The sequence below is a fragment of the Cervus canadensis genome, chromosome 25 (genome assembly GCF_019320065.1).
Source record: "Cervus canadensis isolate Bull #8, Minnesota chromosome 25, ASM1932006v1, whole genome shotgun sequence".
NCBI lineage: Eukaryota > Metazoa > Chordata > Mammalia > Artiodactyla > Cervidae > Cervus > Cervus canadensis.
This window is the reverse complement of record NC_057410.1, coordinates 29,661,248-29,685,436: the sequence shown is the minus strand read 5'-3', so window position 1 is coordinate 29,685,436 and position 24,189 is coordinate 29,661,248. Positions and strand designations below refer to the sequence as shown.

The following is a 24,189-nucleotide window of genomic DNA, read 5'->3' as shown; positions in this document are numbered from 1 at the left end:
AGAGCCCTGTCCGCCGGGCCGGGGCACGGAGCGCTCTGGATGCGGGGCGGGGAGCGAGCGGTCAGGCGCCCGTGTCGGACCAGCGGCAGGCGGGTCTTTGTCTTGGAGCCTGCAGCGGCGATCGCTAGCTCGGCGCCGGGCTGCCGTGGTGCGGGGCGTTCGGTGGCGGCGGGCCGGGGACGCACGCTTCCCTGCGGAAAATCGGCAGCTCCTTCTCGACGGAGGCAGACACCTTAGGGCGGCCGGTGGGGCCAAACACTCGGCTTATACGCGGCGTTGGGGTCCTTGGCCGCAGCCCACCTCGCGCTTAATTACGCTGGAACCTTCGGCGCCTCCATGTCCCCGCCGCTCAGAGAGGGTTGGGGGCTCCGGTATGCGTTTCCCACACGGGTCGGGGGCCTACAATCCTCTCCTACTTTCCGGGTGATGGCGGGGAGGATGGGCGGAAGCTCTGGCAGGTCCGGAACCCTAAGTCCCTGGGGTTTGCTTTGTTCAGATGGGGCCGGCGGTCCCTGCTTGGCTCTGGGTCTGAGCCATCGATCGCGCCGGCTTTCCGGCTGTATCAGCATCCGCAGAACCCGGGCTGCCGGGGCTCATCTCCCGTCAGTTCGATAGTGGCTTAAAATACCCTACCTGCGTCTACGCAGCGCAGAGTGGGGTAGAACTGGGTGATAATCAGGGTCAAATACACAACTCATTTGAATGGTATAAGCTTACACATACACAACAGTGAAATTATTTTTTACCTGAATTATCCAGATAACTCTCCCCTTTTCTTGTCCCTCAAGACCCAATTACAGACACAGGATGCTTTGTCTTAAATCAGTGGAGTGAGTTGTAGTTTGAGGGCTTAAACCAGACAAACAATTGCAAAATAGATGCAGTCTTTGCGCAGATACAGAGCTCAACTGCACCCTGGGTTATTTAGGTTGAGGCTCCAACAGTGACCTTCTGTTTGTCCAGGAGAGCCAAGGACTTGTTATTTAGCCATTGGGAAGAGGTTATAGTGTTTTTTCCTTCCCTGACAGCCTCCCCAGTTATTGAGTCTCAGGGCCTGCATAGACAACACCCAACAAGGAAACTTTTCTCTCAGATCTTCACTGTCTCTGGGAATAAATCAAGGGAATAATTTGAAGATCAGTTATTCCTGACCTTCCTTCTTTCCTATTTAGCCAGAAATGCTTTCTCTGTTAACTTCCTGTATAGATGTGGCTTAAGAAGAAGGGATTTAGGACCCTCTCCCCTTACCTTTATTTAGACCTAAGGGCAGCAGTCCAGTCCCTCCCCCCACCCAGCTCAAGGCTTCCAGAAGCTACCCAGCCCCCAGCCTCCCCTGAACTCTGTGGGCCCTTTATATGAGTACCCCTAAAGTTTGGGATCTCCTTCCTGCCTGAACCCCTCAGATGCACACTCAGCAGGGGGTTGGGGTGAGGGAGGATAGGATTTGGTCTCAATCTGATACTTTTTCTAGTTGCAGGAATAAGAAAAGGAGGAGAGAAAGAGAAAGAAAGATTTCAGGGCAGGAGGCCTGGCTCAGGAGGCTGAGCTCTGGGGGGGCTCCTGCCATTCTGGAGCAGGCCCAGGAGGGTGGAGGAGGAGTATGGAGAAGACTCATGATTGGAGCCTGGCTGTGAGAAAGGGAAACTCGGGGAACAGAGGCTCATGGGTGGTGGAGGCAGAGGGAGGGTGTCCCATCCATAAGGAAGGAGTGAGGCAGAGGTGCCGAGGACTCACGGGCCCAGTTGGGACTAGACTCTGGCCCAGACTGGAGCCCCTCTCTAGCATGACCTGGAGGGGACTGCAGCTGACAGAGATGGAGCCTCTATCACCAGCTTCAAGCTGTCTTTAGTACCCTGTCCAGTCATCTGACAGTGCACCAGATGTGCTCTCACAGTGAATCCACGGAGCTAGAACCATACAGCTCAAGTGTGGACCCACCAGCCCCTGCCCTATACCCCATGGCACTCTCACCATCCCATCTCCTACCCTGGCTTCACTTCTTGGAGTTCCTGCAGCTCAGACTTTGTTTCTGTGGTCCCACAGGTAGTGTCAGACTCCTCCAGGCTATCCACATGATTTGTACAACCCTGTGATCCTCAGATATCCCTCTCCTCCCCACTCATCTACCATCCCTCAATTTTCTTTCTGCTAGTAATTGCTTGGGACTGGAGATGGCAGCTCATCAACAGATCTTGGTTACTCATATATTCTTGTCCATGCAACCGCTCATCCTTTATTATTGTAGGTTTATTATTTTTATTATTCATCTGAGCTGGAGAAAATAAAGCGGGTGAACAGCTAGAAGGTTGGGGAGCCCATTCTTTCTGGGCAGAGGAGACCACGTGTAGAGAGCCAGTTTAAATTTTTTTCTCTCAAAAAATCACATCATCATACCATCATGTTTTAATTATTATTAATATGATGAAGCAACTCTGTACAAGGACAATATAAAGGGAAAACGTGCTAGAGACAGACATCCGCATAGGCGGGCACACTACAGAGAGCTGGGGAAGGAGGGAGAAAGGGCATCTACCCACAAGGGTCACTCTACTAGCAACAGACACAGACCAGGACACAGAGTAACAGAGACGCTCACAGAAGTCAAGTTTAAAGCGACAGGAAGACAATATTGCATATCTTTGTTCCCCCACCCCTGCTGGAGTGTTCTGGTCTCTCTTCTCTATTAAGCTGTAAGAGTCAGGCTGGAGTGGTGGAGCTCAAACCCAGCACCCCAGAGCCCAGGAGGTCACAGGAGGGGCTGAATGAAGGGATAGATGGGTGACCTGGCAAAGAGGGGAGTGCCTCACACCCAGGTCCAGCCCACAGGGGAGTGCGCAGACAGCTGGAAGCCTAGTGATTTCTGCAGACTTGTACATAGGTTAATGTTGGTGGGGAAGTATGTCAGGTGCCCAGTGGGGGGTGGGGGTATGTGATTGTACAGGCTACTCTGCAGGGCTGAATTTGGGGCTATGAGTCTGCCTGCTTGCAAATACAGTCAGGAGAATGGTGTAGGCCCAATGGTGTACTGGGCCACTGTGCCTGTTTGTCCATGCCTCTGTATAATCTTGTGCAGGGCCTTGAAGCTGGTGGGAGAGTGGGGGGCCCTGTGGATTGCCTTTCCAGGATGTGGAAGGAGAGACTCTCCCCAGGTGGGAAGAACTCCAAGCAAGCAGGCCAGTTTCACACCGTCCAGGCTGGGTTTAACTCCCATCATTCCCCCCCACCCAACCCCGCTTCTCATTCTCTGCCTCCTGGCAAGGCTGGGTCAGCAGATGGGAGGTTGAGGGACTCTCACCAAGAGGAATAAAAATGAGTGCAAGAAGGCAGGCCGGCTCCCTCACTGCTTCTCTTTCCGAAGCCAGCCTGGCATCTACCCAGATGGGGGTGGGGCCGTGGCAGAAGGGGGCTATGAATAAAAGGCTCTGGGTGGGTGAAGCCACTCTCTGGCCTACAGTGGGTTTTGGGGATGTGCCCTTCCGTCTCCTCTGGTCCTCCTAACCCGCGGCTTCTCAGCCTGGGGGCGGAGGCACCGGATCCTCAGACAAAAGGCGGACGTTGGGGAGTGGTGGAGTGAGGGGTGGGTAAAAAGAGAGAAAGGAGTTGGGTGGGGGGCTGCAGCGCCCACCTCCTTCATTGTCACCAGCCTGGGAAATCCGGGGGGGGGGCCTCTGCGCCCGGTAGCCCCTTTTAGGGGCGGATTCTCCTCCCGCCTCATAAATTATCCTGGTCCAGCCTCCGGCCGTGACCATGAACGCCAGCGGGAAGAGAGAATCTGCCGAGGCTGCCAGAACTCTCTCGGCCATTCAATGCTGCACTTCGCAGCTCTTTTTACAGCCTCCCCTGTTTCCCAGAAAGCCAGGTGGGGGTCCCTGGGGTGGCTACTGAACCTGAGACTGCGTCTGCTCAGCGCTCAATTCCCCTCTTGGGGCTTCCAGTCCGTAGCCGCCTGGACGGCAGCGAGAGTGGATGACAGCCCACCTGTGAGCCAATGGGCGCAGGGGCTCGGTGGAGCGGGCTGAGGACCAGGAGAACGGTTGGCTCGCTCGGGTAGCCTGCTCTAAAGGGGACCTATGGCTGATGATCGCCCCGTCCACAGCCAGCTGGGCAAAATGCTCATGCCTACTCATGCCTTCGCCTGCTCTGCATCCAGGCCTGGAGGACCCAGGCCCCAGCGGACTTGGGCACTGCTGACCATTCTGTTCTCTCAAACCACACTTCCTCCTACATTTCCCCACTTCCTCCTGCCCTCCCAGAGCCACCCTGACCCCATCCCCAATCTCTGCTGATACTCCACTCTCACTCCCTCCTCTCGGCCAGTCCTAACCCAACAACTGCAAGCTCTGAGAGTATTGGTCCTACTGTCCCCACCCTGGCCTACTCCTGCAGGCAGACTGACCAAAGATCATGGAAGGAAAATGGTGGGAGGGGGCGCCTTAGTCACCTTTCCTCCAGATCCTCAGCCAGAGGCCCAAAGTCCCAGTCCCCGGGGTCAAACTAGCCCCTCCCCAGGGCCTCAGCCTTCCCTTCCCCTACCCCCTACCTGCAGCTGTGGGCTTCTTCTCTCCCTGGTTGGGTTCTTTCCTTGTCTCTGGGACTTGGCAGGGCCTGCTGGGGGTGTGTGGGAGGGAACCACGAACAAAACAGACAAGAGGCCGTCCAGGGAGGACCTGCAAGAGACGCCTGGCGTTCTAAATGGGGACTGTGTCCCAGGCAGCGCCCCCTCTTGCTGTCCGCCAGAGACAGGCTCAGTCTGGGGCTGGCACCCGTGTCTTGGCCCCCTAAAAGAAGGAGAGAGCTTGCTCCCTCAAGAGAAGTCTTTTCTTTTTCATTCTGCGGTTCTGAAACCAGATCTTGACCTGCTGGTCACTAAGATTCAAGCGGTCTGAGAGTTCCCTCCGGCGCTGCCGTGTGATGAACTCGTTCACCAGAAACTCGCCCTCCAGTTCCGCCAGCTGCAACTTCGAATAGGGCTTGCGCTTCTTCCGAGAGCGGCTGTGGATCGGGTACCAGGGCGCTCCTGGGTGGAGATGAACCAGCAGGGTTGACCAGAGGACCAAGAGATGACAAGCCCAGTACCCTCGTCTTTCCCAAGCGCCTTTCACCTTGGCCTAACCACCCACGCCAGGCTCTTCCTCTCCTGTTTTGCAAAGACTCCCATCCCTAGCAAGTCCTCCGCCTTCATCAATCTCTTCTTCCCCTTTCACTCTTTTCTCCTGGCCTCCCCAACCCTACTTCTCAGCTTCGCATCCCAGAACCTTCTAGCTTCCTATCCTCTCACTTCTCCTCAAACCTCTTCTTCTCCAGGATATCCCGGCCCCTTCCTCTCATATCCTCCAGGATGGGGTCCCTGATCAGTTAGAACAGACATGAGCTAGTGACAAGAGTAAACCATATTCACTAGGCTTTCTTTAAAAAAAAAAAAAAAATGTAGGGAATGGGGGCCTGTGGGAAGGTGGAAAGAGAGGCCCTGGGCAAGCAGGAATCATGCTCTGGGTCCCCAGCCCCCAGGCCTGGAAAAGTCTGTCAGAATCCCCTGTCTCCGGAGCTCCCAGCCCCCTCCGGCTGCAAGCCAAGCAAAAAGGGAATCTCTGTAGTTCTTTTATGGGGATATTTACATGTTTACAGGGCTCCCCTCCCCAGCTTTTTTTTTTTTTTTTAAAGAAGCGCTTCCTCACCACACAGTCTGTCACCCTAGGAGGCCCTAGCTCAGTCCTACACTGCCCGCCCGAGTGAGACGTCCCGTCCGGAGTGGGCCGGGGTCCTTACCGCTGGCCGCGAGCCCGCCGCCGGGGTTTAAAGGCGATACCAAGCTTCCGGGGTCGCCCGCGCCGGCGCCCTTGTTGCCCTCGTTGAGCAGGGACGAACTGGAGTCGGATTCCAGCGACTGGCAAGAGGGCGGGTCGTGCGGGGGTCCCGCGCCGCCGTCACCACCGCCGCCGCCCGCAGCGTAGTCGTACTTGAAACCGAGCGCTGGCGGCCCCGACGGCTCCAGCGGCAGCAGCGCTGCCCCGGGCCCGACTCCTGGGCCGGGATCGCGCCCGCGCTCCTCACGCTTCAGGCCCCCGCCGCCGTCGGCGCACGGCTCGCGGTAGTAACCCTTGCTGTCCTCCACGCGCGCCAGCTCGCACGTGCGGCCGAAAGGAGGGTTGAGAGACACAGGGCTGCCGAGGTAGGGCTGCGGGTAGCCATTGCACGGCTCCGCCGACGGCCAGGGCAGCGAGCACACGTTGTCGCGGCGCGGGTAGGACAGCGAAGGCAGCCCGGGCAGCTGCGCCCCGGACGCGCGGAAGTTGGGAAAGTAGAAGGTGTCTCCCGTGTGGATGTTCACCAGCGGCCCCACAAACCCGGGATTCAAGAGATTATGCTCGCCCATTTCCGCGGGGCCCGACCGACAGCTTCTACTTTATTGCTATCTGACATTAAACATAGTTAAACCTGCACCGGCCACCCATTGGCCGTCCGGCTCACGTGGGCGCCGCCGGCAGGGGGATGGGTGGGGACAGAGGATCCCCCCACCCTGCACCAACTCCAACTTCCCCCTTCCCCTGTAGAGGGGGGTGAAAGTGAACGAACCGCGGGGGCAGATTTATTCGCTGGCTTCTGGTTTTTAAAAAGATCATATAAAATCTAACGCAGAGATCGAGGTAATCGCCCGACACGGGGCAAGAGGAAAAAAGCCACACCAAAAATACCTGCACATACACGCTTCTGCAACCTGCACAAGCCCCCCACCCACCCAGATGTATTATCTTCTGGCCAGCAGCTGGCCAGAGCAAAGCCCGTCCCTCTTTAATTAGCTCCTTTATTAACTAAAACCGTTGGAATTTACAGTATATCCCCAATAAATTACTATTAGATATTGTGTCATATAAAGTTTACTGGCTGTTTAAGGAGACGGATGAGCCCTTTGGCTCGGGTTTATTTACAGTAGAGGCGAAGTGGGAGTAAAGACAGGTTTTCCTGCCGCTGTCGCTGCCAGCTTCTTTTCCTCAGCTCTTTCTCCTCAGGAATTTGGGGAGACACGTGGGGTCCTCTCCTCCAGGAGGTGCGCAGGGAGGATTACTAATGCCAGGTCTTCCCCACTCTCCACCTGGGAGCCACCCAGCCTCACATCTTCAGTCACTGTTAGAGGAAGAATGTCAGAAGAGAGACGGAAAAAGCAGAATAAAGATGCTCCCAGCTCAATGAGGACTTCCCCACCTGCTCTTGAAAAGCTGGGGGCTGAACTACTCTTCTCCATGACTTCTGTGAGTCAGAGGGACTTCTGGAGCGGGGGTCCTCTTGGAGTCTTTGCAGCAAGAGACTCTGGGCTCCCAGCTGGGCTTGGCTGGCCAGAGAGGCCCCTGATTCCCACTGTGGAGGAAATACACCCCAGAACGAGCCCAGCCTACTGCTGGGACTACAGATAACAGTGCCCAGCCCAGTAGGTGTGCTGGGAGTGACTGAAGGAACGCCAGAGAATTATCTTCTTGGCATTTAAAATTGTATGTATGGTGCTAACCCCAGCAGCTCTTTTTGCAGAAGGCTGAGAACCCAATGCAGACCATTGGCAAAATCAATGGACATCTGGAAGTCACAATCTAACTTCAACCAAGTCCACAGACACACAGTCAAGCAGATTAAAATGAAAAGCGAAACAAACCTTCCCTTTGAAACTAGGTGTATTCTATTGGGGTCTAATATAATATTCAGATTTCCATGCTATTATTTGGGATTCTTTTGAGCCAAAGCTCAAAGCACTGCTTTAAGCAATACCAGGTGGGATCAATAGTTCAGCAAAAGTCTAAATATGAGAATACACCAGATTTAGAGAAAACTAGAGAGATGACAGAATATGGGAGAAAGAAACCCACGTGGGTGAAAGTTAAATATCTGAGAGTTAAATATCTGAAAGTTAAATATCTGAGTGGAAGCCACAAAAGCAGACCTAAGCAGAAGATTCTCATCTCCCTCTTTTTCTCTCTCTTCTGCAGGACACGGCAGAGAGAATGCAGATTCTTTGAATTCCAGAGCTTCTCAAGCGATTTCATATCCCAAACCACAGCTGCACACTCCGACAGAAATGTGTCCGCGCGGGCGTCTCCCTGCCCGGCACAGCTCTCAGCTCTTAGCTCAGTACGCTCCGCTCTCGCTCCGCTTCCTCTTCCCCGCCCTGGCCAGCTAGGCGGCCTGGCCAGGTCCCTCCTGCCCCCAGGAGCCCGCCCCACGCCGGGCCCACTTGCCAGAACCGAGGTCAAGCAGTGAGATGTCAGCCCCGCGCAGTCACCTCCAGTCAGAACCGCGACAGTCGGGGAGGCGAGGAGCGAGCAGAACTGAACTGGCTTTTTTGTGCCTAGTTGATTAAGGGGCTGTGCTACTGCACAGAGGAGCATCCCTCAGCTGCGAATTCCACGTCACAGCATCTCCTTATTTATGCCCTCTTTTCAAGATGCATTAATAAGCGTTACTGAATATTTAATTAAATTTATTTGGGGGTTATTTTGGGTCATAAAGAAAAACAGGGTGTGACTTTAATATTGTTGCTGTTTTCAATCAGAACATTGCGCGAGGTCTCCAGGCCTCCAGGCTTCGCGCTCGGCTGCTATTGTTGGTGTGGGGGACGCCGATCTGAGCTTTGCGGGATAATCACTAGTCCTTGTGGGGTGGAGGCTTCGCCCCATTCTCTTTTCCCTTCCCAGATAACTCCAGTCTCCTAGAAGGGGGGTGCAAGGAGAAAGGTCTTAGGCTCTCCCGATCCCTCCCTAGCTCGAAAATCTCAAGCCCGGAGCTCTGCTCGCGGTGCTCCGGGCCAGGCAGCTGAGCACGCAGAGCAGCGGCCACAGGGCGGCAGATGAAAGGCCGCGGAAATGAGGATGGAGTGAGGACTTCCTTCTTCCAGACAAGCGGTTTCTCCCAGTCCGATTTAGTCCCGTCAAAAAAAAAAAAAAAAAAAAAAAAATGCCACCACTTCCCCCAGGTTTCGGACCCTGGCACTTGCACACACACAAACCCCCTTCCTTCTGTGCAGCCGACCCTGCTTCCTCTAGGCAAGAGCTGCCGAGGACCATCAGCAAAATTCACATCCCCGGTGCCCTACTCCTCGAGGATCATTAGGATTATTACAGGGTTGTTAAGACCCCGGCAAAGACCCAAGCAATCTAGGCGCCCAGCCTCCTGGTGGAAGCCTCGGTTCTGTGCGCCTTTAAGGCTCCCCGCTGCACACGCCGCTCTGACGCCCATTCCTTAACCCCGCTGGGATTAAAAGGCTGCAGAGACCGCTCCCAGCCTGGGTCCCCGGGGCCGGCGGGAGGCTCGGGTGCAAAGCTAAATCCAGCCTCGGGTAAAGCTGCTTGCCAGGAGCCGACCCGGACTTGGTGAGAATAATTCGTAGGACAGCCCGAGGCGCTGAGCAACCGTTTCTAGCCGGGTTTAATCCGCCGGCCCTTGCCAGCCCACAAGAAAAGCTATAATGGCCAGAGCCAGGCTCCGGACGCGCGGAGCGATCTGTGCGCCCACGCTAACACACATTCATAAAATCACAAGAAGAGGTGGGCTGCCTGTTGGCCGCTGGACCACAGGTTCCTGCTGCAGCTGGCCTGGCTCAACCATATCCCCATCCTTCATTAACTCAGGGGTTAATTAAAACTGAAGACCAGGATGTGGTCCAAGGACTTCCTTGAAGACCCCCGGCAGCCCTCGTGCTTCCTCGCATCCACCAGCGGGATGCCCAGCGGCTTCTCCCGACCTGGCTCTGTCTAAGCCTCGGTCCCTCCGGCATTTTCGCCGGCTCTGCGCTGTTCCTCGAGTCCCCGCCACCGCCGAACCGGGCGAAAAGAGTTATTACAAAATCTCTGACAGCTCTGGTGGCAGAGGCAGAACGGCTGCGGGTAGCTTAGGCCACCGCGGAGTGACTGTGAGCTGCCTGCCATGGTCCGGCTCCCCTGCCGAGGTCGAAATTATTCCGTGCGGTGCTGCCTTCTCCCTAGTCAGTCGAGGCCAAGGCGGCCCAGTTCAAGGTCACTGCCTAGTTTGCACAAAGCGGTTCTGCCGCGTATGCAAATGAGGCAGGGCCTCGGGTCCCGTAGGGAGGTGAGCAGGAGCTGGGCTGGCCCAGAGAGGAGAAATGAGAAGCGGCGGGTGGGGAAAGTCTGCACTCCAGCCCGACCCCTCAGCTCTCTTTAGGTCGTCCTTTTGGGGCATCTTGGGCTTGGGGCAAGATATTGTCGGGTTCAGACAAGACTGATGGGTGGAGGTAAGGGGCTCAGACTCCTCTTTCTTCTGCTTCGCTAGCTCAGCCAGGGGTCAGAGCCCCCTGTCTCCCAGGTCCCCTTATTCGACTCAAGGAGAAGATTGGAAGGTCCCTTCCCCTGTGCTGTCTTCCAGGGCTCTGCAGCCTGGAGGAGCCGGGTGTGAGAGGAACCTTGGATGAGGGGGCCCATTCAGGCTTTCAGGCTCACACAAACGGCCCGGGGTCAGCAGCGCCCTTACCTCCTCCAAGTCTTCTGTGGCTCCCTTGGGCCCCCCCCCCACCACAAGATCCCAGCCCGATTGCCACTCAGGAAATGAGGAAGGGGTCGGGAGGGGTCCCAGGGGGGAACATCTGGGAGACCATCTCTCCACTCCTCACCTGAACCTTCTTCCCTCATTTTCACTGTCCTTTCAGCGCTCGAATCGTTAACTAGTTTCGCGGCTCTGACATTTTCTCCCTCCACCAGCAGAGGATCTCCTCCGCCTAGTGAATTACTGAGTGTCAGGAAAGGTGTGGGGACCAAGTTAAAAAAAAAAAGAAAAAAAGCACCCTCTCCTCAACACCACACCTACAGACGCCGGCAACGTAAGGGGAGCCCAGGGCCAGGGTCTCCGTGGACCTCGAAGCTCAGCATGGGGTGAGGACTACGTAGAGTGCCCTCTGTCACCCAACCAGCCGCTCCCTCTGACCATGGCCTCTGGCCAGCCCTGTTCAGGGGAAGGGCTGAGATCTGCTTGGGGTCTGCTCTGCCCAGTTACCCAAATGCTTCCCAAACCAAGCCTCCAGTTCTGGGCGGGGGCGAAGATGGTGCTGGGCACAGGCGGATTGCGTGGGGGCAACCGGCCTAGAGGCCAGTGGGGATAGGAGGATGCGCTGCTAACCCCGAGGCTGGCTGGGCTGGAAGAACGGGAACAGGGTCCGCTTACCTTTGGAGACTGAAGAGGTTCAGAAGGGTGTGGGGCAGGGGATCTCAGCCTCCAGGAACCCTCTGGATACCCCCTCCCCAAGGCGGACCTCAAGCCCAGACGAGGTATCTGAGGAGGGCGGGGCGGAGGAGGCAGAGGCTTTGGCCAGCGGTAGGCGCGCGGGAGCCGAGTTGCAGAGCATCTCTGGAGAGGCCGCCTTTTATGGGCATTATTAGCGCCCCTGTCTAGACTGCAGACGACACCTCTGTGTGTAAACAGAGGTGGCGGGCTCTGGCGGGAATGGGGATGGCGCGTCGAGGGGCAAGCGGCCCTCTCCTCCTCTGGCCACAGGAAGATCAAGGCCTTTTCCACCCTCCCCCGCTTCCCAGTGCTCCCTGCGATGTCAAGGTCAGAAAGACCTAGTCACGGTCAAGGCTAAAAGAGGAAGAGCCTGGTTGGTTGTGAAAAGGCTATGGCCCCCTCCTCCTCCTCCCAGAAGCCCCCGGCTCCCCAGGGCCCCTCCATCTTCCACTAGCGCAGGTCTGGATACACATCTGCCTGATCCAGGGCTTGGAGTTCTTTGAGGAGCGGGCTTCCGACACCATCCAAGTCAGACTCAAGTAGATCTTAGTGTGGGGGGTCTCTTCAAAACAGAACAGAAGGGGCTGCTAGAGGGTTCCCAGCTTCAATCCTCGGAGAGATGAAGAGTGTCCCAGGGGCTGCCCCCACCTACACCCACACAGCCCTGCTGACCAGCCGCCTGTGGAAAAACACCTGGTCTGGAGACAGTCATGGAGGAGTCTCCCAAGGACTGCTGGCCTTGCATCCTCAGGTGGGTTCCTGGCTGCGAGACTGACTACTGGCTGAAAGGCCGGTTGTGCTGGCCCTAGATCTGAAGACTAAGATGTGGGTGGGGAAGGGGTTTTCTCCCCCAAATCAGGAAAAGTTCTAACTGAGTCCTCCCTGGCAGCCTGGTAGAGTGGCCTCCAGAACGAACGAGCGTCCTGTGAGGCTCTGGCTCTCCCAGGTCTCCCAGCCCTGGCCACAGAGTCACAGGGAGCAGGTGATGCCACTGGGTTATGAGAAAGATAGCAGGAACCTCAGCCCAGAGAAGAGGAAACTGCAATGCTCACAGTCCTTTGGACTTTTCTGTCCCCTTACACCTTCATATTTATTGCACTCTCACTCTCACACAGACACTGGGAGACTGGCCTTGGAAAGAAAAGCTTTTCTAAATCTGAATGAAGAAAACACACACTCTACACCTTGAGATGAGTGCTGGCTGACAACATTGCTAGGCATGCACACAGAGAGGCAGTAAAGCTGGGGAAATTCTGCACTAATCAGAGGCTCCATACACACACACACACAAAGATGCACACAGGCACACACACAGGCATGTGCATGCACACACACACACACACACACATCCTTTCATAGGAAGATCTCACAGAGTTCCCCAGTGAGAATACCAACTCTTGGAGGAAGGACAGGTAAGGAACCAACACAATCAGGGAACAAATACTTTTTTTCCCAACTCTGGGGAATGTGTGTCTCCCCAGAATACACACTCACACAATACCTGTCTCACACAGGAGTTTCCATTCTCAGACCTGCTTACTTTTGTGGGAGAGGCATCCCCAAAACTGCTCTAGGCATAGTTAATCCAGTGAATGGGTGGCATCTTAAACACCCTGGCACACTGGGGCTCACCGGGACTCAGAAGTACCACAGTGCCTGCCTGGGTCACTGGTGTCCCAGTGAGCCTGTACTAGCTTTCCCTCTCTTTTCCATGGCCCCCTTCTGGGGCCTTAGGGCGGGTCCCTCTGTGTGGGAAGGCTTGTTCAGTTGACTTCATGTGGGTTTGTGTGCAGAAGTGGAAGGCTGCCTCGGAGAACTTCAGAATTCTCTTTCCCTACTGAGCCTCCAAGTCTCCACTGTGTCTACAGCTGTATCATGGGACGTCCCAGTGCACTCCCAGGTCAAGAGGGCTATGGGTCCATTAAGGAAGCCCCGAGGTCTCTTGTCTACTCACTTCCTTTTTCTGATGAAACACACACATTTAGTGTTCAATTCTTTACATCTCAGGGAAGACTGAGGGGTTTTGGAGAGAGATTAGAGTGGTGAGTGGGGAGAGAAAGGGGAGATGGAATTAAGAATGAATCTTATTCCTAGGAGAGTCATCTATTTGCAACTCCTAATCTGTACTGCTCAGCCTGGGATTCTTTGGTTAGTTAATCCAGGGTTGAGATGGAGAGAACAGGATCGGCAGCCACACCAGTAGCAGAGGCTTCACAGAGGGTGAATTCTTAGTCTCTTAGTCTCTCAGATTCAGTGTGTGTGTTGTGTGTGCATATGTGTGTATCACAACCCCCACCAAACATTTATTTAAATAAAACTTGAAGACCTTCAGCCATTAGGCAAAAAGAAATTGGAGCACTCTGAATTCCAATCCAATGCCTCCAGTCTTTCTATATCTCAGGAGAGGAAAAATATCATAACATAAAAGTTGTTGCAGTAAAGATTTAATCTGAGATAACATTGTTTTAGGCTATATTGCTTTTTAAAAATCTCTTAATCTGACAACTTAATGATCTCATTAACTCAATGGGATAGGAAGATAGGCACAGATGGACAGGACAGTGAAAACAAATTAGTGGCAGAGTCTGCACAGCTCCCGATTGCCTGGAAGACTGAGGTTTCCAAGAAAGCTGGAGAATAGAAGCAAGGTTGGCTTAGCAAACTTGGGGCCCACAGCGTCCTTGGGGCCTGACCTCTTGCGCAGATCGGTGGGGAAGAAAAGAGAGCAGCTTGGGAATGCTGAGCTTGCAGCCACCCCCTATCAGGGTTGACTAAGGGGGCCACTTCCTAGTTCCAGCTCTGAACTGTTGGGAAGGATTTGGGACACTGGGGCACTAGGGCCTCAAGAACCTAAGATTAGAGCCCAATTGCTGCCACCACCACTGAAGCATCCAGCTCCCAGATGGGATGGCCATTTTCTCAGCCCCGGGATCCAGGATCCAGATGTGAGCCCTGACTATTAACTGAAGTGAACTCACTCACCTGCTGCCAGGCCTTTTTAGTCACTGATCACATCCTTCTCTCCGGAACCTACTCATTCGTTTGGGGCATCAGGATGGTAAAGAGTTTTCTCCTGTCTAGACACTATCAACAATCTGAATGACTAACTTAAAAAACTTAAGTAAAGCAAAATATGAGTTTGGGATGTACCTAGCCTGGTGTGATGTCAGTACGTAGCCCTGGCCAACTCTGGCTGCATCAGGGCAACAGAGCCTCCCTCCCCGAAAGAGCCAGTGGATAGGAGTTTCAGAAGTAATCCAAGCAATAAAATTAAGGCAAAAAAAAAAAAAGATTTTATTTTAAAAACGGGTTTGTGGGTTCTTTTTTCTTTTTGCATTCAGTACATTGTCATTTAGACACCACAATACTATATACAGATACACAACATTTTTTAAAAAACCTATTTCTGATGAACATTTCAAAAGAACACTGTTTTGTAATGTGCCAGTGGGAAAGGAGAAGGTGAGCCCCCACATCTCCCCAGCACCGAGCTGGCCTTTGAGAAGGGAAATGTCAGTCGTGTCTACATTAGCTGGCTAATTGTGATTATTTTGGCCTCCTGGAAGAAAATGGCTTTCTTCTGGACAATGAGTAAAAGTGAAAGTGTGAGGCCTTCTGAGCTGTTGCCTTGATGGAGAAGTGACTGGAGAGGGATTCTGCTGGGGGACCCACTCTCCATCCCCTTTGAAGAGAAGTTTGTCCTTTCCTTACAAAAAAAATTCTGCTCCTGTGCCTGGCCTAATCTCAGCCTCACCATAGAGAGACAGAGAGATAGAGAAGACATATTTAGCAGCGTGGCGGGAGTTTCTGTCTTCCCTGGATTTTCCGATGGGACCCAGAAGTAGAACAGAGGAGGCTATGGGGGCACCAGTGGCTCCAGAGAAACTCAGTTCCTTGCTTGAAGTGGGAGGGGGGATGGGTGGCTCCTCAGCCAATTCCAGCTTTTGTTGAAACAGATAGGAAAAAAGAAAACCTAAGCGCTGTCTGTACTCCAATCACGATGCCAGATCCCTAATGCTTATGATTAATATTAATGAGACTTTTAAAATATGCACAGAAACTCTTACCTGGGATATCCTGCCTAACTAAGGAGTGCCAAGGGGCTGGGAGCAGGAGGAGGGACTGAAAGGAAAGTAGGAGCTCCCCAGGTCCTGCACCCCGGTGGCACCCTCAGTGGGGTTGCCTGTCTACCTGCCGGGGCAAAGGATGAGGCAAGAAAGGGATCATTCAGGGTTCCCCAACTCTGCTTTGGCTGGAATGATCTTCCCTGCCACTCTGCTTTCTGGCAAGAGGAGAAGGGTGAAGGCCAGAGGGAATGGAGGCCAGCTGCCTTTCTCCCACAGCCCACTCAGACCCACCTCCAAAGCTGTTGAGGCCAGGTAGGTCCCATCTGCATAGGGGTGGGGGTTGAGGATGGGGTGGGGAGTAGAGGGCAGCAGAGCCCACCATCTAATATTTTCTGCCTCCCTGCATTCCTCTTTCTGGTTAACATTAAATATTGGTCTGCACCCGGGAGAAGCGTCCTTCTGGTGAGTTCATATATGGTACAAATCAGCAACATAAATAGATGGGGCGGGGCTGGTGGGCAGTCAGGTGGAGTGAAGGTGAGGTGTTTTCGATTTGCTGACCACCTTCTTCTCTTTGACCCGACGGTTCTGGAACCAGATGGTGACCTGGCGCTCCGAGAGATTTGTGGTAGCCGAGATGCGCCGGCGCTTCTCTTTGGTGATGAACTTGCTGGCCGCGTACTCCTTCTCTAGCTCCTTCAGCTGCACCTTGGTGTAGGGCACGCGTTTCTTGCGCCCGCGCCTGTAGCTGTTGACCTCGGGCTGTAGGGGGACCACGTCTGGGGGGAAAAAGAAGGCAGGCAGCAGGAAGTGAGTCGTGCGCTGGACCCAGCAAACGGCTATAGCGGCTCAAGGCGCAGGGCCTCACAGGCGGGCAGATTGTCCCCAAATCCTTTGCATCTCTGCTATTACCAAGGCCACGGCTGAAGTGAGGACACTGGGGTATTGCCTCCGGTGCGAGCTTTATTTTTTTTTTTGGCGCGAACTTTAAAGAAGGGGGTGCCAAAAGCTCAGAAATCAATATAAATAATATTTTATATATTATACCTATATGATTATAAAAAATTTCATGATGAACAAAATATCAAAATTTTAAATGAATGCAGGGCCAGTATTACTGATTTTTCTTTTTGCCTCAGCCTCCAATCTGGTTCTGCACAGCATTCCTTATCAGAATCCTTGTCCCTGTAGAGGGGTCCCTCCAAATTCCATCTTGGTCTGCTAGCCTGCAGGATTGCAAGTATTCAGGAAAATTCCTCTTTCCTAGCAGTTAGATCACTTGGGAATCGGTCAGTTTATACTCTGCCCAATTATTAGAGGAAGGTGTCCTTTTGTACGATTGAGGGAGAGCATGGCGGGCAGGGAGACTGTTTCAGTGGGCACAGACCATCAAGTGGGGCCTCTTGCCTTTGGTCACTGGCTCTGCACTGGGAATCTGAAGCCAGCACCAACAGCTAGAGAGAAAAGTGTCGAGGTGAAGCTAGACTGCCTGGGAGCCAATCTCTCAAGGAGTCCAATACTGTAAGCCACTTAGTAACAGCCCAGGTGGGAAGCCCTAGCACTGAGATGTAAGAAATCCGGTCCCTAGAAGTAGAGGGTCCACACCCCAGGGTGTGCCCACCAGAGAAGACACACTAAGAGAGCCCCTCTTGGGTTAAGACCAGCGGTTCACATAAATCTTCTACAAAAAGAAATCAGTGCCCCTCCCTTGCCCTCCCTCAAATTTTCACTCACCAAGACACAGCAATTCTGATCTGGTTCCCCATCCTCATCTTTCCACCAAGGCTGAAGGAAACTCTCCAACCCATGCAGGAACCCTAATCCTAAACTCCAAATACCTTGCCATACCACTACTAGTTCAATTTCTTTCTGCTCTATGAGAATGTCACAGGAACTAAAGTGCATCACTTACAGCCCCTCTTCCACTCCAACAACAGAAAGGTCCTAGCAACACTTTCAAGGAAAGTAAGGAACTAGGGAGATGAGCTGAATAACTCACCCCTCAACTTTAAAAAATGTAATTGACTGACTTCTTCCTGCAGGATCTAATGAGTAGGGCTGAATATTTAAATGGTTTCCTCTTCATTTTTACTGCCCTTTGGAAGTGCAGACACAGTCTAGAATAAGGGCACAGAGCTCTTTCTGAAATGCCTGTTCTCACCTCCCCTTCATGAATCACCTTCCTTATCCCCTTTCTCATTGGGTCTGCTCTCTTTCAGAGACCTTTATCTACACAGGACAGGAAAGAAGAGGTCACCCAGGCAGGGGGGAAATAAAGTACATGGAAAGAATATGGGAGAGAGGGGATTCCAATGGCCTGGTCACACTGTCTCCAGGATGACAATGTCTATGGAAAATTCTTGGACCTGTCACTTTTCTCTGCCTATGTAGGAACAGGCTAAATTTTTTTAAAATCTGAAAAACAAAACAACTTCACTTTAGCAAAGCAGATCCTTTACATTAAAAATGACTTTTTTTTTTTTTGCACAAGATGTTTTTTAAAAAAATCTCAGTTCTCAATATGTTTTGCTCTTACAGACATAACTATGATTTGAGAAACTGATGAATCTGGAACAAGAGTAAAACACAGAAAGTAAGTAATGATAATATGAGATTATTATTATTATTATTATTATTTTTCAATCCTTGGAACATCTTTTTAAGGCTTATTTTATTAAAACCATTTTACAAGATAAGGAATCTGAGGCTCAGAATAGGTAAAGAAGCTCAAGTGGCAGAGCCGGGTTTTAAAACCAGATTTTTGGGCTCAACATAATGACACAGTAAGTTCTAAAATGGAAACAGACCACCTGGTACAATTTAGCTTTAAAAATACCTCCTTTCCCCTGGAGAACAAATGGGATAGAAGTGGGTTTGTGTTCCTGAGTTAACCAGATAATTGTCCCTGATCTGTTAAATGTCACTTTCTGTAAAAGCTCACAATTATCTACCTGATTTGGGCTCTCCTAAACCCCAACTATAAATTTCCCATGAGGTTGAATCAACAAACCCTAAAAGAATGTTTTTGAAAAGCAGATAACTGGTCTAAATTGGTTATTTTTCTCTACAGAATGCCAAGGGTTGATCTGGCCAAGCTTTCCCTGGATCAGACCAAACTGCCAGTTATTTTGGGCAGCTGGGGAAATACCTTCAGCCTTGCCTTCTCAAAGAAGCCCCCTTTCATTGTCTTCTGTCTTGTCTGGAAAGGAAGTGGGATCTATAGATATGGAGACATCTGGAAATTTAGGCCCTGAGTTGTGTCTATGCTACCTAAAGTAAGTAGAGGACTTGGTGACTAATTTTACAATCAAGCTTTCCTTAGTCTCCCTACAGCACATACGCAGGCATGCAGGCACACACATGCACACATGCACACACATCCCACTTCATACCTGGGAACCCAACAGACACTTTTGAGAAGCAAATAAAAAATCAGATCAATGCTTAGCCACAGCTCTCTCTTGGGGTCCTGTGTACATGTTTCTACCACCCACTAGATCTTGCCCACCCTCTCCCACAACAGGGCTCTGGGCTCCAAAGAGGACCTAGTTCTGCTAGAAATCCTAGCCACTCTTCTCAACCAAAATCCAATGGCTAATCAACAGAGATTTTCAGTATGACCCAAAGAGCCCATTATTTCTGTCTCTCTATTATTCTCTCCCCCTCATCCTATCTGTCTCTGTCTCTCCCTGTCTCCCCACCACACCCACCTTCTTTCTTGGAATCTCTGTCAAAATTAAAAATTGTCTCCCGTCACTATAGGAAGGGAAAAAAAAGCAATGAAGCAAAGGTCTATATAATTGGGTGAAGTTGAAGAAGCCACAACTCATCTTGGCCCTAATTATCTGGATCTTTCTGAACAATTGCCTTCATCTCCCACACCAGCCCAGACTGCCATGGATGAGGTTTCTCAGAGCCAGAGGCACTGAAGAGAGACAGTAGTGTTTATGCTGAGATGCTGCCGAACAAACCACAATTGCATAGACAGAGTTATCTGGAAATCTCACTACTTCTGAAAGAGCTCTGTGTGGGTAGAAAGATGGAGGGTGTCTGAAGATAATTTCTTATTCATCTGCCTTTTGCCTGTACCTCTGCACTGAGATACACCAGCCCGTTTCTATTTCCACACTGGGACTGTGTGAGCACATAGCTGTTGAGACATATTTGGTTTTACATGCGTTTTCATGCCATAATTTGCAAGTGTGTTAAATCTCAGTTGGGTTGTATGATTTTTTTATGTTAAAGATATTTTTCCCTAGGAGGCTGTGATCAAAGATTGCTTACTTTTAGCAGGTTTTTGGCGTGTTTTCTTTTTTTTTTTTCTTTTCTGGGAATCTTTAAGATGTTTATTTTTGCTGATATATCTCTGAGCTCCTTTCCAATCTCTCATTCACTCCACATGCAGACACAGCAATGCCAGAGCAGCTCCTTCTCGTCCCCTCTTCACACTAAACCAACTGCCCATTGCTCTGCCCACAGTGGGGCTGGTGGGCATCGGCCCCTCTGCCCTTCAGCCCCTTAGCATGGTCCGTTGGCTACCAGCTACCCATGCTCCAGGAATTCCTGCTAAATCCCCACCTCCCAAGGAGCCACCCATCTGGGTGAGATGGGAAATTAAAGGGTCATATCTCCACAACACATTATTGTACACCTACATGTGAGGTGCTTATCTTCTAGAAAAGTGTTATTATGTGTTTCATATTAGGTCGTTAATAACAGAAATCATATTATATAAAAATATAGTCAGTGCAGAGTAGGTAATGCATACATCATCCTTAAATCTTCTGGCAGTCAGAAATTGGGTGTCTAGCGTGGGTCCCACCTTGGTCAGTTGTATTATACTAAGTCATCTTAGAATATTTACAAGAATATTATTTGCTACACCTTGTAACATCATCCAGTATTTTTTTTAACTGTCTGCTCTTTCCCCAATCCCGGATGCAGAGGAATTTCAGGCCCACCCTAAGGAGGTCTTCAGGTCTATACGTCCCAGTGAAAATGTCCCTTGGTCCCCACAGAGAGCCAGGAGGGGGCCTGCTGGGTAGTAGGAGGAAACATATATGGCTGTTCTGGGCCCCCCAGGAACCCTGCAAGCATCAGAATGGAGCCAGTCAACCTTCTCCCACTGAGCTCTGCTTATATGTAATTAGAGCAGACTCAAGATCTGGATTCGTTGAATCCTGATTTCTCAGCACTGCGCTGAATCCAAAGCTCCTGATGTGATTTTGAGAACCCTGGAAGTGGTCTTTTCCTCTGGGGAGTGGTGGGTGGGTGTTGCGGGATCCTCTCCTATTCAGAGATAGTCTCAATTGGAGAGGGAACACGCCACCAGTGAGTTCCAATCCCCACACCGAACACATAGCCAGACAATACCGAGGGGTTCCCAGCCTGGGCCTGGACCTCAGATTCCTCCAAAACAAGCCTTCCCCCAAAACCTCATCCTCACTCCTCTCTTCCTGTGTCTAAGGCATGAGTAACTCTCTCCCCGACGTTTGGCGGAGTTGGTAGTGCGCATACACACACAGAATATGAGCCCTACAGACAGGCAAAGAATTTTATATCCCAGGAGAGGGATGCAAACACCCTTTTTTTCCACACTCTCTCCAGAGATTTCAGTTCCCTTGCTCCTTCAGCAATCAGGAAATTCGTGGTCAAATTCTTAAAACAAATCAAGAAAAAAAGAAAAATTTTAAAAATGAAAACTCTACATTTCTGTAGACCCCAGCAAATTAGACCTGTATTTTAAAAACAGCAACAGCAACAAAACACCTGTCTAGTGCCTAAATGTTCTTGGAAATCCAGACCAAGAAAATGCTTGCGGGTTCTTATTTTTTCCTCCAATTGATTCGGTGGCTTGAGCGTTTTTGTTCTAATGGGTTTAGATTCCAAGGCACCCAAGGCCCACCCACCCCCCCATTTCAGGCCGGAAGCGCATTTAGGGGGCCAAGAGCCGCGCGTGAGACTGGAGCCCTGCGGAGGGGGAGGCGGCGAGCTCCCGACTGGAGCGGAGCCGGCGGCCCGGCGCTTGGGCGCCTGTGATTGCTTCACTCTCCGCCGGGCAGCTCCGGGGAACGTGTCGGAGCAGATTTCTTCCCCGGCGCATTCCTCAGCGCAGCTCGCCCGGCCGGCTCCATCTGCAGCCCAGCAAAGCCGGCGCGCCGGGGCCAGACGGCGGGGGTGGCTGGGGCGCGGAGCCCCGGGGCAGACGGGGCTGGGAGGGGTCCCTGGCGGCGGCCGCTTTCGGGACACTTCCTTACCTGGAAAGGGAGACTTCCAGAGGTGGGCGGACTGCGACTGTTCCTTTGAGCAGTACACCTGACTGTCCCAGCCGTTGGAGAGAGCCCAGTGCTGGTAGCCTTCGACGGGGATGAGCGCGTCGTGACGCGGCTCTGGGTGTCCGCTGATCCCAGGCACCACCGACACGTCCAGGTAGCCGGGCATCGCCTGGTAGGAGCTGGCGAAGCTGGGATAGAAGGCGAACTCCTTGGCCCTGGAGGACAGGTCGTCACCGGGAAGGGCGCCCGACGGCTCGGGGTACTTATCGCCCGGGTGATAGGCGCAAGGCTTTTGCTGCAGGTTCACGTTGTGCGACAGGCGGCAGCCGTAGTAGCTGCCACCGAACGGGTAGCCATAGCCCAGGGTGGCGCTGGACGAGGTGGGGGGCGCCGGCGGCGGGGCGCACTGGCGCGCCGCCTCCGGGGCCGGGATCTCCGTGTAGACGGCGCCCTGAGGGGCGCCCAGGGGAGCCGGCGGGCGGCCCAGCACGGGGTGCGGAAGCAGATCGCGGCAGTGGCTGGCGGGGCAGCTGTTGCCCAGCCCGTCCATGCTCGGGGCTTTGCCGGGACTCGCTCCGCTGCAGCCGCCCCCCGCTCCGCCCGCGCCGCCGCCTCCCCCGCCGCTGCCGCCGCCGCTGCCGCTCTCCGCCGCGCTGTCCTCATAGACGTACATAAGGCTCTCCGGCCAGCGCGGATGCAGGAGCAGCGAAGTCGTCATGACATGATCTGCTCGAGCTTTTTAAAAACTCCACTTGCCAGAGGCTGCGAGCTAGGGAGACACCTCGCTCCCTTTTCCCCTCCCCCATCCCTCCTCCCTTCCCTCCCCACCCCTCCCCTCCTCCTCCTGGTGCTTCCACCGCCCTCCCCACCTTCCCTCTACGCATGCGGGTACACTTCATTAAGAAATCACCGGCTCCCGCCAGCCTCCCCTAGGCCACCCTCCCGCGCTCACGTGACACCGGCAGTGCACGTGACCTCCTGGCTGGGTCTCCTGGGGTTCCCACCCCTAGAGGCGGGGCGGGGCGAAAGGGGAGATGTCTCTGCTGATTGGCTCTCAGGGGTGGCAAAGAGGAGGGAGCTGGGAGATTTAAAGGGACAGGGTACCGCCCCCTGGCAGGCCCAGGGGAGGGAGAGTAAGGAGGGTGAGGCTGAATTTGGCCGACTCAAAGGGGTCTTGGAGAGACCAGACCGTTCCTGGGCGCTTCCTCCTAGGCTGAGGAGGCGTACGGGGAAGACTGATTCCAACCTGCAAAGGTCTCTGACTGGATGGGGGCTTGGAGCTAAGGGCGGAGGAGACCCCGCATTTTTTTTTTTCTTAATAAATAAAAAATTTAGAAAGCAAGAGGAAGCGCACCGGCAAGGAGTAGAGAGCCCCGGGTCTGGCCTTGCCTAACTACCCGGGAACTCCGGCTGGCACCCGACGCCGACACCGAGCAGCGAGACTTTGATGTCGGGACTGGGTTTCCATTTCCGACCTTCAGACACTTTCTCCAGAGCTCCAATTGTCTGACAGGGACCCTCTCTAGTCTCGTTGCCTGCAGGTCTTCCTCCAGCGGAGCAAAGAACTGGGAGAATGTAATAACTCCCAGACACAAACATCATCACACCGAGGGCAGGATGCTCTCAATGAAAACTTGAGATTTGAGAATAAAGGAAAGAAATGGAGGCATTTCAATACACAGTAGAGTTTAAAAGCCTCGGAATGAGATTTTTCAAAGGAAAAGGGGAGGAGGAGCAGAGATTCGGTCTAGGAAAGCTGAAAAGCCCTGGATGCGAACCAGAGCACGCGCTCTCGGATCCATATACAAAAGGAACGTGGCATGAGCCAGGGTAGGCAGCGCTGCCCCTTTGGAGGAACGTTTCCCAGGCGCTACTCTGGGAGACCCCAGGAGGCCCGACCCCAGCCCCGCGGATCCATCGCCGCCCTCGACCATAAGCTGACGGGCCAGGCAGAGTGGATCAACGCAATTCCCAGCCGGATAACCCCAACTTTAGCTCCCAGAGCATTCTTGGGGTCACTCTCTTTTAATGGGAACTGTTTCAATGCTTTGAAATTCCCTAATCTAAAAATCAACACCAATTTAACAATTTTCTAAAAAAAAAAAAAAAAAAAAAAGCCACCCTTTTCTCTCTCCCAATTTCCCGACTTGTCGGACTTCTGTGCTCAGTTTGGATACCCCTTTCCAGAGAGCATCTCGGTAGGATTGAGCCATGTTCCCTTTCAGCACAGGGCCTCCCTGAGGAAAGCGTAATAAACAGAGAGAAAAAAGGGGGAGAGGGGCTGTGGCATCTCCGTCTTCCCTGTCGCTGCTAAACATTTTCAATGCTGGGTGCTCCTGTCCAGACAGCACACAGGCCTTGCTGAGGCACTAGCATTCGGCTAAGCCTAACCCACTGGATCCCTCCAACTCCAGGAGAGCAAGTGGCCAGGTCTGTACTGAGATCTGGCCCATGGGCCAGATGCCTCCCTTCTCCCTGTAGGGGCAAGGTGGTGTTTGACGATGGAGAGTGCCCTGGCATGGGTGAGTTAGAATAAGAGCTGTAATCCTTATCTGTGTGATCTTCATTCGGACAGGCCACCTCAGAATTCCAGAAAGAAGGCTTCAGGCTGGGCTAGCTACAGTAGGAATAAA

General features: G+C 52.9%; 2 protein-coding genes across 2 annotated transcripts; both read right to left on the bottom strand.

The window, feature by feature from the left end:
- Nucleotides 1-4,778: 4,778 nt before the first annotated feature.
- Nucleotides 4,779-6,373, bottom strand: HOXC12 (homeobox C12). The gene is made up of 2 exons (XM_043447396.1): nucleotides 5,767-6,373; nucleotides 4,779-5,017 (listed from the first exon to the last, which is right to left on the bottom strand). The coding sequence occupies exons 1-2, from the start codon at nucleotides 6,371-6,373 to the stop codon at nucleotides 4,779-4,781; spliced, it is 846 nt and encodes a 281-aa protein (XP_043303331.1).
- Nucleotides 6,374-14,484: 8,111 nt separating this feature from the next.
- On the bottom strand, nucleotides 14,485-22,358 carry HOXC13 (homeobox C13). The gene is made up of 2 exons (XM_043446818.1): nucleotides 21,539-22,358; nucleotides 14,485-16,060 (listed from the first exon to the last, which is right to left on the bottom strand). The coding sequence occupies exons 1-2, from the start codon at nucleotides 22,272-22,274 to the stop codon at nucleotides 15,804-15,806; spliced, it is 993 nt and encodes a 330-aa protein (XP_043302753.1). The 5' UTR covers nucleotides 22,275-22,358; the 3' UTR covers nucleotides 14,485-15,803.
- Between the last annotated feature and the right edge of the window lie 1,831 nt (nucleotides 22,359-24,189).

What these genes read in the sequence shown, in the direction of transcription:
- HOXC12 (XM_043447396.1), bottom strand. Translation starts at nt 6,373, where the DNA reads ATGGGCGAGCATAATCTCTTGAATCCCGGGTTTGTGGGGCCGCTGGTG. An exon ending in CGGCGGGCTCGCGGCCAGCG is followed by an intron (nt 5,018 to 5,766) that starts GTAAGGACCCCG and finishes ATCTCCACCCAG; the next exon opens with GAGCGCCCTGGTACCCGATC.
- HOXC13 (XM_043446818.1), bottom strand. Translation starts at nt 22,274, where the DNA reads ATGACGACTTCGCTGCTCCTGCATCCGCGCTGGCCGGAGAGCCTTATG. An exon ending in CTGGAAGTCTCCCTTTCCAG is followed by an intron (nt 16,061 to 21,538) that starts GTAAGGAAGTGT and finishes TTTTCCCCCCAG; the next exon opens with ACGTGGTCCCCCTACAGCCC.